The sequence below is a fragment of the Panulirus ornatus genome, chromosome 37 (assembly GCF_036320965.1).
Source record: "Panulirus ornatus isolate Po-2019 chromosome 37, ASM3632096v1, whole genome shotgun sequence".
Taxonomy (NCBI): Eukaryota; Metazoa; Arthropoda; class Malacostraca; order Decapoda; family Palinuridae; genus Panulirus; species Panulirus ornatus.
In genome coordinates, this window is record NC_092260.1 from 14486271 (window position 1) to 14498413 (window position 12143).

At 42.1% G+C, this 12143-nt stretch overlaps 2 protein-coding genes across 3 annotated transcripts in view; one reads left to right on the plus strand and one right to left on the minus strand.

Moving 5' to 3' along the window:
* The window catches only part of Sobp (Sine oculis-binding protein), a 323491-nt gene extending 320861 nt beyond the window's left edge, over positions 1-2630 (minus strand). Inside the window, 1 exon segment of the mRNA XM_071683809.1 lies at positions 1567-2630. Coding sequence (XP_071539910.1) covers positions 1567-1650 — 84 coding nt within the window. The 5' untranslated portion in view covers positions 1651-2630.
* LOC139760516 (uncharacterized) overlaps positions 1-12143 on the plus strand; it is a 746927-nt gene that overhangs the window by 713933 nt on the left and 20851 nt on the right. The gene's annotated exons all lie outside the window — the stretch shown is intronic.

Consider the following 12143-nt stretch of genomic DNA (forward strand, 5'->3'; position numbering starts at 1 on the left):
TTGTGCTGAGAATGATTGCACTAAACCTGGTTACAACGAAACGAGGCAGTTCCCGGGGAAAATCAGTTTGAAGCAAATGTAACGGAATTATTTTCGATTTTGTTTTCCCGGTCGTTTTTCTGTTCGTATACTTTGAAATATCTGACTTCTGAAATCATTATTATTTTCCACTTACCCCTTCAAGGGGGGAAATTAGTATTTAGCTAAAACCCACATATTAGTTTACAATACTTCATGAACAGGAGCAGCTCGTAGGATTGAACCGCTCGCTCCTCCTCTCCCACCTCCTCCTCTTCGTGCACCGGGAGGAAAGTCAACTGCAAGGATTGGGACGCCGCTGCGCTGCGTTCGTGCCCACTCTGCCTGCGTTCTGTATATCATAATCGTCTCCATTCTAAGATCGGATTTCTTTTCTTTTTTTTTTTTCGAATACTAATATTTGTCATTACTTCATTTTTTGTGTATTGATGTGAAGAAAGTTTCTAAGTAGTTGTTCATTGTTCAAAATGGAAAAAAAAATGAAATCGTACCCTGAACAACCAAGAAATAGCAGTTTGTAGAAATTGATAAAAAACTACGTTTGTATACTTTTGGGTATTTACGTTTGTATACTTTTGGGTATTTACGTTTGTATACTTTTGGGTTGTTTGTTGTAAAAGGTCTTTATTGAACATTTACAAATCGTATTGGTTGGGAAAATTTTACATTCGAAACGGGTAAAGAAATTTGTGCATTTTTGCAAAGAAAAATTGAATATTAAGTGGGGAGATGATTATGTTAATTAACAGTATGTAGATTACATCAGGTTAAGTCTGTCGCTTTTAAATTACAGTAAATATGTATTTGTGTCCCGTGAATTCTTGCGTCTAAAAATTTGGAAGAGATGAAAGACTTTGGTCAAAGAAATTTGTTTCATATATTTATTGATAGTATAGACATACATTTCATAAGAGGGGAGGATTTCCAGCCCCCCCGTTCCCTCCCCTTTTAGTCGCCTTCTACGACACGCAGGGAATACGTGGGAAGCATTCTTAATCCACCATCCCCAGGGATATATATATATATATATATATATATATATATATATATATATATATATATATATATATATATATATATCAAGGTGGTGAAAAGGCAGTCAGAAACATTGAAAAAAAATATCGCTGGTCCTCTCAGATTGGGATTCTTGGTAATATCGTGAGATCCAGTGATGGTTAGGTTTAAGCAATGGAGTATGTGTTAGTAACAGTGCATTAATAAAATTTATAAAATTTCTTAAAAATTTCGAAGCATCTTCCGATGTTAGTCCTTACTGGTCGCTTCATTTTTTTTTTTCTTTTTTTTTCTATTAGTCAAACGTACAAGCGAGACAGTACTTCGCTATAGATACGTGTATATGAAGTTTGTAAGTTTTTAACCTCGCATGCAGCAGCAATGACATACATTGCTGAAGAATGTTGCAAATTTGTACTTCAACTCTGCAAAACTTAGATTCAACCCTACAGACTTAGACTCATCGATTCTCATTCAGCTTTAAATCTCACTCATTCATTCACTCTCTCTCACCTTAATAGTTTGGTCGTCGGATTGATCTCGCTTGCCTGCTTTCTGTGACTGTTTTCTCCTGTTGTGATCACCGTCTCGGCTCATGGTAGCTCAGGAGGCTTGCTCGGGCAGGGCATCCGCGTTACTGGGAGCGCTTCTTCGGTAGCACTCCGTCGTACCCTCCGGCACCCATCGTCACAACATGCCTGCTCCTGCTTCACTTTCATCTACGTGAATTAAAAAAAAAATCTTATTTTTTTCCAAAGTTTATTGATTGCCGTTCTTTCTCTTCTGCTTGAATCCTTGGTTTTAAACTTTAATCAAAATTTACATGAGGTTTTTTTTTCTGTTTTTACCTCGCAAATCTGGAGGTTTAATTTTGTTCATAGTGAGAAGTGTAAATACGGTAATATATTACTTCAAGCGGAACTTTTGTGTACTGTTTGCCAACATGCCACAGTTAATGCGAAAAGTTCTAAAAGTTTTTGCTTTCGAACTTCTTTCCCATTCGATTTTTTTTTCTTCTGCAGAATTATTACTGTAATTATAACTGGATACCTAAGAATGGTACGACTTTCTATGAATCAGTAATAATACTAATCCTTTTTTTTTATGTAACCTTGAACATGAGTAGGCCTTCAGGTCCAGGTCATGACCTTCACGTACAACATATCCTGTTCGAAAAGTTGATATATTTATTCTGCAGACTCTGTATTACATACTGTTGATACACCAAATTAAGTTATATATATGATAACAATCACATGTCACAGATTCGATAAGCTCAGGCCATTCTTCACGTGTAAGTAAATAGATCATATTAGTTTATATTTCTCGAGCATAAAAAAAAAAAGCTGTATCATTATATCACATAACAGTTCACGATATCTTTTGGCTATCTCGGTCACAGTGCTCCTCCCTCGCATTAGATAATGAGATCCTAATGCCTTGTATGTAGATCGTTCGACAGTAATTTCCAAAAACTCGAGATCTGTCGAGCGGGAGCACACCAGCGCCACCAATCGGGGCCGCCACAGTGTTCAGAGAGCGGGAGGCGGACGTGCTCCTCCCGCGCCGGCTGGACCAGTACTGATGGTGTGTGTGTCAGCCTCGCACCCCGGCCCTGACACTCGTCAACACTGGCCAGGTTGGCCACGGGTGGGAGGGGCATCAATCCCCCTTACTCGACCCAACCCGACCATCCATAGTAGCTGGAGATCCATTTGCTATCCTCATGACCCTTACATATATGTTGAGACCTCTAGGTGTGATATTGTAAATGATGCTCTTTTAACAGTAACTGCGTTAAGCTCGCTTTAGTATGTGTCTGAAGCACGACACAGGTTAAACAGAATTATCCATACTAGGCTTAGAGTCCACTTTCTTTGGGACCCATCCCATACTGAGCTCAGAAGAACGTATGACAAAGTTGACAAACTAACCAAAACTTTTGCCTTGATTAACCCGAGTCTGCCTGCGAGTGGACTTATTACCGTCATTCAGAGAGAACATGAACGAAATCTCTTAGACTTGAGAAGAGTTGACAAAAAGCAGATCCGTGTACCACCTCAGTATCGTGCAAGAGGAGCCATATGTATTTGGTTCCACCAACAGAATCAGTAGACACCTTGCTGTTTGTTGTAGACCGACTTAATTTGGGTATTAATATTCATGGGAATTTGCCCTTCCTGTCGATCATGTGCAGACCACATGTAAACATCACCATCAGAGTAATTCCCACAATCTTGCTTTATTACGTATTTGACTTGTAAAATCAGTGAGTTTCAGAGATGATTCTTACCAAACGTCACAAGATACTGGTCCACTGATTATAGAAAACGGTGAAATGGTTCAAGACAACGAAGCTATGGCAAAAATATGATATGACATTTTCATATCTGTTTATGATCGAAGACACAACCCATGTCCCAAATCCAGTTTTATTATAAGATAGGGGTCTTCAACAGATTGACATAAAAGCAGAAGACATACTTTCAGGAATAAACGGAATGAAAATAGTTAACATAACAGGACCTGATAAGTTTTATCCGAGAACAATGAAAGAGGCGGAAAATGAGATAGTTAAACCCTTGACTGCCCTCTGTCATAACTCACTTGCTGCATGAAAAGTTTCACATGATCGGAAGTTTGACAATGTAAGACCGATATTCAGAAAAGGTAGTAAGTCACTGCCAGGAAATTATCGTCTTATTACCTTAACAAGTGTTGGAAAACACGAAAATTTGAAACATTTAGGGGATCACCACTTGATAAACAGTTCTCTGCATGGTTTTGAAGAAATCTCTTCTCTGACAAATCTGATTGATTTCTTTTATGATATGATCAACATTGTAAGATGGAAGGAAAGCAGATGATGTTGTCTCGCTAGATTTTGAAAACGCTTTCGGTAAGGTCCCGCCTCAAAGGTTACTGTGAAGAATTAAGTCACTTGGCATTGATGGGGTTGTACTTTACCGGATAGAAATTTGGTTGACAGACCACATACAGAGTTGTGATTCATGATCAAGACTCAGAATGTTTGGACGTAACAAGTGGAGTGCCACAAGAATCAGTGTTGTGATCGGTTCTCCTTCTAACGTATATACATGATATTGATAATGAGCTACATTGCACGATATCAAAATTCGCTGATGACGCATAGTTGGAAAATGAATTTACCAATGAATTTGAACGTCTACAGCTTCAAACTGACATATACAAACTGAGAAACAAATCTTGCGAGAGCAGATTAAACGATGTGAATGTATTTAGCATAGAGGAGAGAAGGTTAAGAAGTGATTAGATACAAGAATCCAAAATTAATAGAAGTTTTGGTCATCTTGAACTCTCAGGTTACTTGATTCGTCTGATTTCACTCGTAGTAATGGATGCAGACACGTGGACAAACTATATATACACGTTTAAGAACCGACTTCATAGATACGTCGCTTCAAGTCCACGACTTAGCATTATTTGCACCTTCTTAGTTACAACGACGATTGCAGGTTATTCTCGTTAAATTACCTTTATACCGACTAACTTTTACCACACTAAATCTGTGAGTTTCTGATATCTTCCACTATCACAAACAGCTGTTTGAATTCCTTGGTATTCTTTTGTATATCTACAAACGTTTCATCCATAACAATGTTCTCCCTCGGATACTTGAGAAGTATCATAACTTTGCTTGATGTAAAAAAATACTTTTGTTATTTACCTTGATAGGTAATCCAGCTGTTGTTGTTCAACTGTGGTAAACTTCACTTACCATGTAAATTGCCAAATAATTGATTGCGTTGCCCAAACCGGGTTAACACTTTCCTCAATGTGTAACCAATGATGATATTTCAATAATTGGGGCCCAGTCCCTGGACCTTCTGTGTATTCTGTATCGTCTTTTGCGCCACCGCCCACAGGATGGGTAGGAGTGTCGAGTAGAACAGCCGCTCTTACGGCAGGAATATGGAAATATCAGAGGAGATAGGAAGCTCGTAGAAGGATACTTGTGCTCGCGGTGTAACCTCGTGCAAGCGGAGTTCGATAACTAGCTACGTCTCTTCGTTGTATATCAACTAATTGTTATATTTCTTCTTGCATCTCCCCTGATGATGTGATTATTACACGAAAGTGCACTTGGGAACTTATAGTTTTTCAATTCCCCGTGGACTCGTAGGAATATATATATATATATATATATATATATATATATATATATATATATATATATATATATATATATATATATATATATATTGTACATGGACAGCACTGTAAAGCTATCCTTCTTCTCTCGTACCTAAAACAAACGAACAAGAGAGACATCCTCTCGCAGCCCCGAGAATTACGTGATTATTTTCTATTACGGTCATTTGTGCCTGGTTGCTTACTCGGGCGAGGTCTACGCCTGACTTCGCCATTTAACCCGACCAAGGCTGATGCAGCGTTCTCTCTGGGAACCTCTTTACCTAGACTAATGTGTAGAGGATGTAGAGAGTGGTAATATTTCTCTCTCTCTCTCTCTCTCTCTCTCTCTCTCTCTCTCTCTCTCTCTCTCTCTCTCTCTCTCTATCTATCTATCTATCTATCTATCTCTCTCTCTCTAAGGGAACGGGCGACAAGGGAGGTATATTACCACTGTGCCCCGCATAGTTATCGATAAGGTCAGCAACGGCTGCGCATCGAGCCAGTGCTTCAGTGGCGGTCAAGTTTCACTCCTTTGGCCTAGGTAACACTTATTTTTCTGCCCCACCGACTGACACGTGGGCTGCTGGCATTCAGTCCACGAACATTCGATCCCTCTCTTCATCTCGCACATAACACTTGATGATCCGACACGACCCTGGACTTTTCTGCGGCGAGTGCTACGCGCTAGCCCTACCTGATTTTTACTTTTTGCAAAATTTCCCCTAAAAGAATCTCTCTCTCTCTCTCTCTCTCTCTCTCTCTCTCTCTCTCTCTCTCTCTCTCTCTCTCTCTCTCTCTCCCAGGGGAACGACTATTCTATGCTTTCATGAACAGCAGCAGCTCGTAGGATTGGACCCTTCCTCTTCCTCCTCCTCCTCCTCCTCCTCCTTCTTCTCACGCCCCGGCAGGAAGGCCAGCTGCAGGGACATGTGACGCCGCCGTTCGTGCCCATTCCCACTCACCTCCCTTTTAAATTCTCCCACGCACTTTTTAACACGCACCTCTGAACGCACGCACTCTCTTAAGACATGGACCGCACCTCCCTTTTAAATTCTCCCACGCACTTTTTAACACGCACCTCTGAACGCACGCACTCTCTTAAGACATGGACCGCACCCTGAGTATTCTCAGAGCTCTTGTGTACCGTCCGCCGTCATAGGTTTTCCCCGTCTCATATGCCTCACAAGGACACCCCCCTCCCCAGGTAACACCAGCGCCACCTTCGCATATCTTTATGCAAAACAGAGCAACGTGATGAGGGAGGCGGGGATCACCGACCCCCCTCAGCCACCTGCAAGCGACGAGGACCATGAGTGAGATGGTGGTCTCTGACCCAAAGCGAAGACAGTCGCGCCCGCGGGATAAACAAACCGGTTGATGAAGAATCAAAATGGACAGATTAAAGAATTTTTTTGGGGGGTAACTACGAATGTTCGGTCTATTCGAGGTCACGAGTATGTTTTGAATTCTTTCCATACAGTTGTCACGCAGGGATGAAGCCTGACGCTCAGGGTGTACTCGGTCCATGTTTGGAAGTGCCTGCAAGACTGGATCCCCATAATATAAAATTCCTCATCATGCCCGAAGCGTCGAAGCCGCCCCGACCATCCGTACCTTCGTAGTCTCCTTACCTGAGATGCAAGGCTCTTACTGGTGCTGCTGCTGTGTCATCATCTGTTCCTGACTGATATATATATATATATATATATATATATATATTTATATATATATATATATATATATATATATATATATATATATATATATATATATATATATATATATATATATTTCTTTCAAACTATTCGTCATTTCCCGCGTTAGCGAGGTAGCGTTAAGAACAAAGGACTGGACCTTTGAGGGAATATCCTCACCTGGCCCCCTTCTCTGTTCCTTCTTTTGGAAAATTAAAAGAAAAAAAAATGATGAGAGGCGAGGATTTCCAGCCCCCCGCTCCCTCCCCTTTTAGTCGCCTTCTACGACACGCAGGGAACACGTGGTAAGTATTCTTTCTCCCCTATATATATATATATATATATATATATATATATATATATATATATATATATATATATAATCTCTGCAGACCTACTTACGTCCACTAATCTCCTCAGGAAGGATCCACTTAGGTAAACTTGTCGAGTTTTATCTGTGTCGAAAAAAGATAAAAATGTTACCATCATTCAGTGATAACTTGAAATACCCCACGTCGAGCATTGCTTCTGGTGTTGGTAACATCGTCTGCTGACGGGAGTGATCCTGCTCATCACGGGCAGAGACAGAGCACCCAGACTCTTATGTGCTGTCAAGAAAAAATTATAATTTTTATTATCAAATTCTGAAGGACATTATCGACAGGTTATCTCCGCATTAAGTAAACGCTGACTGTGCTACGAAAGGTGTTAGGATCAAGTTACGTGAGCAGAGGCACCAAGATGCATTAGTCTAATGGAATAAATGAATTTAAGATTCATTTTCGATCATATATGGAGTACGGGAATCTATTGATGTTTGTACCACTTACGTTGGCATGACGGATTTCGATTGATGGGTTGGCATGACCCCCCGGCAGTCGATAGGGTCGAATTTCCAGTGAGGCTTTGTATTGCCCCTAGAATAATCCTAAGGCATAAAGATGGTCGAAATATTTCAAGTTGTAGTTGTAGGTTGACAATTATGACGACGACCCCGGGAATCGATAGGCTTCAAGCCCAAACAACCAACGAGCCGACACTTCCATCGTAAGTAATCGTTTCGTAAGTTAACGAGCGTTAGGTAGTTGGGATCGCCTTGACTGGAGTGCTGCCATAGGCTATCTGGCTATGACATAGTATCACATGAGATCCGAACCAGACGAAGAACGGTCTCGCGCGTGAAGAGAAAAAAAAATACAAGAATCAGAGGCGTTGCGTGGCAGAGCTAATCTCTCTCTCTCTCTCTCTCTCTCTCTCTCTCTCTCTCTCTCTCTCTCTCTCTCTCTCTCTCTCTCTCCTTCTCTATGAATTTATTCCTGGAGGTCGGAACCTGATACTGCTCCTCCGTCCCCCGAATATTGTCAACTTTAAACAAGTGACAACCGACACACCGCTGGTAACACTAGAGCCTGGGGTCAGCTGTCATTCTACACCCTGCAACTACACCTTTTTTTTTTTTTTTTTCCTTTCTATTTCCCTTTACATTCTCTCTCTCTCTCTCTCTCTCTCTCTCTCTCTCTCTCTCTCTCTCTCTCTCTCTCTCTCTCTCTCTCTCTCTCTCTCTCTCTCTCTTTTCATTTGTAAAAGAATAAGCTGTGTTACATATTATGTGGTAGATGATATGATGCGCCAGTCCTCTCTCTCTCTCTCTCTCTCTCTCTCTCTCTCTCTCTCTCTCTCTCTCTCTCTCTCTCTCTCTCTCTCTCTATCTATCTATCTATCTTTCTATCTATCTATCTATATATATATATATATATATATATATATATATATATATATATATATATATATATATATATCATCTACATTTATGAGTTCAGTAAATCCTTCAGTTCAGTGTTTACAATGGAGGACATATCAGACAGGACCACATATCGTTTCCTCAAAATCAGAGGGACACAAGCTGATGTTAAAGGAAATCAAGATGGACGAGACCATACATTTACATCCATTAGTTATAATTCCCAGTATTTCAACAGCACCAGTTGACCCTTAACGTCGGGGTTTTAAAAGCCTCTCCGCTATTAGAGGTATTCACTGAACCGTTTTAGGGGACTTGTCTACGACTTGACCTTGTTAACTGCTGTATTGCAGGCAGTGATCAGATATGTGCTCTAAATGAGCGTCGAGTTAGCCACTCTTTTCATGAGGTAGTTAGCTGAGGTAGCTCGGGCAATTGAGACCCTTAATCAAGGCTATCTCATTAACGCCATACATATTTATACCCTTGCTTGAGCCAGGTACCCATATGATCGATCAATGCGTACGGATGGATGAACAGTTGGGTTGACTGTGGAACGACTGCTGCCACCAGGATTCGAACGTAGGAGCTCGACCCTGGGCGGCCCAGGGATCTGTTAGCAAGAAACAATAGGTCAAAGTTTTATAGAGAAGAGAAATGACCTCACAACATACAGGGTTATTGAAAACTGGGATAAGTTGCCAGTTGATGAATAAACGCTAAAAGAGTGGTCATCCATTCTAGAAGTCACACGATAAACATTGTCTGTTTTTCATGGTGAATTATAGCACAAAGCAGTGAATCAAGATTCATAATTCCAACAGTAAATAACATCGTTACTGGCCTCAGCACAAATTTCTTCTATGATTTTTCCGGGTATTTATTTGTTTCCGTTTCAGTTTCCGTGTCGCTGTTTCATCCGGGTTATTTTTTTTTTTTCAGTACGTATGTATTAACGCCACATAATCTCTTTGAGCTGGATGGTCGCACCGACGTGCTGTAGGGACGTGTCCCCGACCCGCTCATGGGTCGTAACGTCGTGCCCAGTGGCCACCGCATCCTCCGTACCGTCGTGCACAGTGGCCGCATCCTCCGTACCGTCGTGCACAGTGGCCACCGCATCCTCCGTACCGTCGTGCACAGTGGCCACCGCATCCTCCGTACCATCGTGCACAGTGGCCGCATCCTCCGTACCGTCGTGCACGGTGGCCGCCGCATCCTCCGTACCGTCGTACACAGTGGCTGCATCCTCCGTACCGTCGTGCACGGTGGCCGCATCCTCCGTACCGTCGTGCACAGTGGCGGCCGCATCCTCCGTACCGTCGTGCACGGTGGCCGCATCCTCCGTACCGTCGTGCACAGTGGCCACCGCATCCTCCGTACCGTCGTGCACAGTGGCCACCGCATCCTCCGTACCGTCGTGCCCTCTTGTTCAACGCCACGTTGATGTAGTCTGGTGTTTGATGGGGAGACCTCCCGTGCTACTGCCACTGGTAGATTGTCTCCCATATTTCGTCACTTAATGTTCAAAATGCTTCATCGAATGTGTCATGAGAAAAGAAAAAAAAGAAAAAGAAATTGTTGCTTGTGTGTCTTGGACGTAGAACATTCAAATGGAGCAGAGCGTAGGAGGAAACACTGTAACGAACCTTCTGTTTTATCTCTGGAATTTAAGGCTGAATGCAACTTGTGTGTGTTTGTGTGTCTGTGTGTGTGTGTGTGTGTGTGTGTGTGTGTGTGTGTGTGTGTGTGTGCGTGGATGAATTCGTCATTCACAATTCTCTGCCCTTGATAATCTCGCGGCGCTGGTGCAGTAATCTTAGACACACTCCATCTGGTGTGGTCTGAACACACGTCCTGCGTAGCACCCTCGCCCGCTAGGGTTACGGGGCGTGGCATGAATGCGTCAGCTGATTAGGAAACATCTGTAAGTCTCGGTTACTGCAAGTGTTCGCCTCATTTCGGAACAGCTAGATGATGTAAATCCCAGCCTTTGAGGATATTCCTTTTTTTAATTTTTGTAGGATCACTCCAAAACTCGGGGTCCCTTCCAATGCCTCCATTAAGTTGTCCAACCAAATCCCCGAAATATCACATGTTAGAATAAATGGATGGTTGGCAACCTTTATTGTTAACCTACCATCGTACGTCAGGTGGAATCATTAACACACGTCTATTCAGGGACCATACACACAGGCATGAGGTGCGTTATGTAGTCGTTGATTTATCATCAGCACTTGAAGGTGGTCAAGATTTTTCGACTGGTGGTTTGACTTGCCGTATTGACGGCTTTTGTGACCCTGGCTTCCCATAGACCTACATCACAAGGATTGCCAGCTAACAAACCGTGTGTTCAGCTAGACATTATATCCATCATCATACCTACGTTGAAATGTTATCTCTTGCTTAACGCCACAGATTTGCCCCGCAGTTCAGGTGAAATGTACGTGAGCCTAGGAACCAGAACCATGCATCGCTGTTAGCCTTACGGCCCTCACCCGCTGTGTGTGTGTGTGTGTGTGTGTGTGTGTGTGTGTGTGTGTCATCTATTGTCTGGTGGAACTCTCCGGTGACGAAAGCCACCATTTCATTGGCTGCCGATTATGGGGACGTGAATATCTGATCGCTCGTCCAACTTTTTAGAGGTACGCCGATCATGTGTCGCCTCCTCCTTTCGAAGCGTTACGTAAGACAGGACAACGTTACAGTCCCACCCTTCGATATATCTCCGGCGTGACGTTTACATGACCGTGAACGGTAGTTCAGACCATCCTGCCCATAATGATGGTCAAGGTTCATGCCGTCATGCACCAAGTGAGGAAAAAATATTTCCTTTCAAGTTATCATTATAAGTAAAGCAGCGCCTTTGTCACGATCATGTTTGCCAGAGGGGAAAAGGTATGACGGTGAATTCTTGTCAAAACTTATAACATTTCTAAGATATGATGACCTTCAAAAATCAAATGTAGATCTAAACCTCTTTACACATGAATTGACATGGTATTAAAACACGAATATATTCATCACGGTCACTTCCACTGCTAGTTCTTCGAGCAAGATATAAGGGCTTTGAGGATCCGAGAGCTTTATTTGGCTGATGTCATGATTTTCCCTGGATATTCGTTTGTCGTTATTCGTATTAAGTAGTTACTTCGTCATTCAAAGAAATCGTAAACCTAAGAACCACAATGAAGTTCCTGTGTAAATGTCAGCGCACTTTCATGTTTCTTACGAGACGATTCGACCCAATGGGAGATACAGGACCAAACCCTCTACTGCTACTGTTCGTGTGTCTCTATACTTTTCTCCTTCGTGTCTCTGAGTGTCATGTTGTTACTGCTGTCATGGCCATTTTTTTACAAATTGTAACTTTTGATAACTATGAAAGCAAAACATCGACGAAATCGTTACGGTGGTATAACTGCTTTTAGAAACCTTGATTTTGACAACTGTTTCAGAGTGTGAAATGTTCTACAATA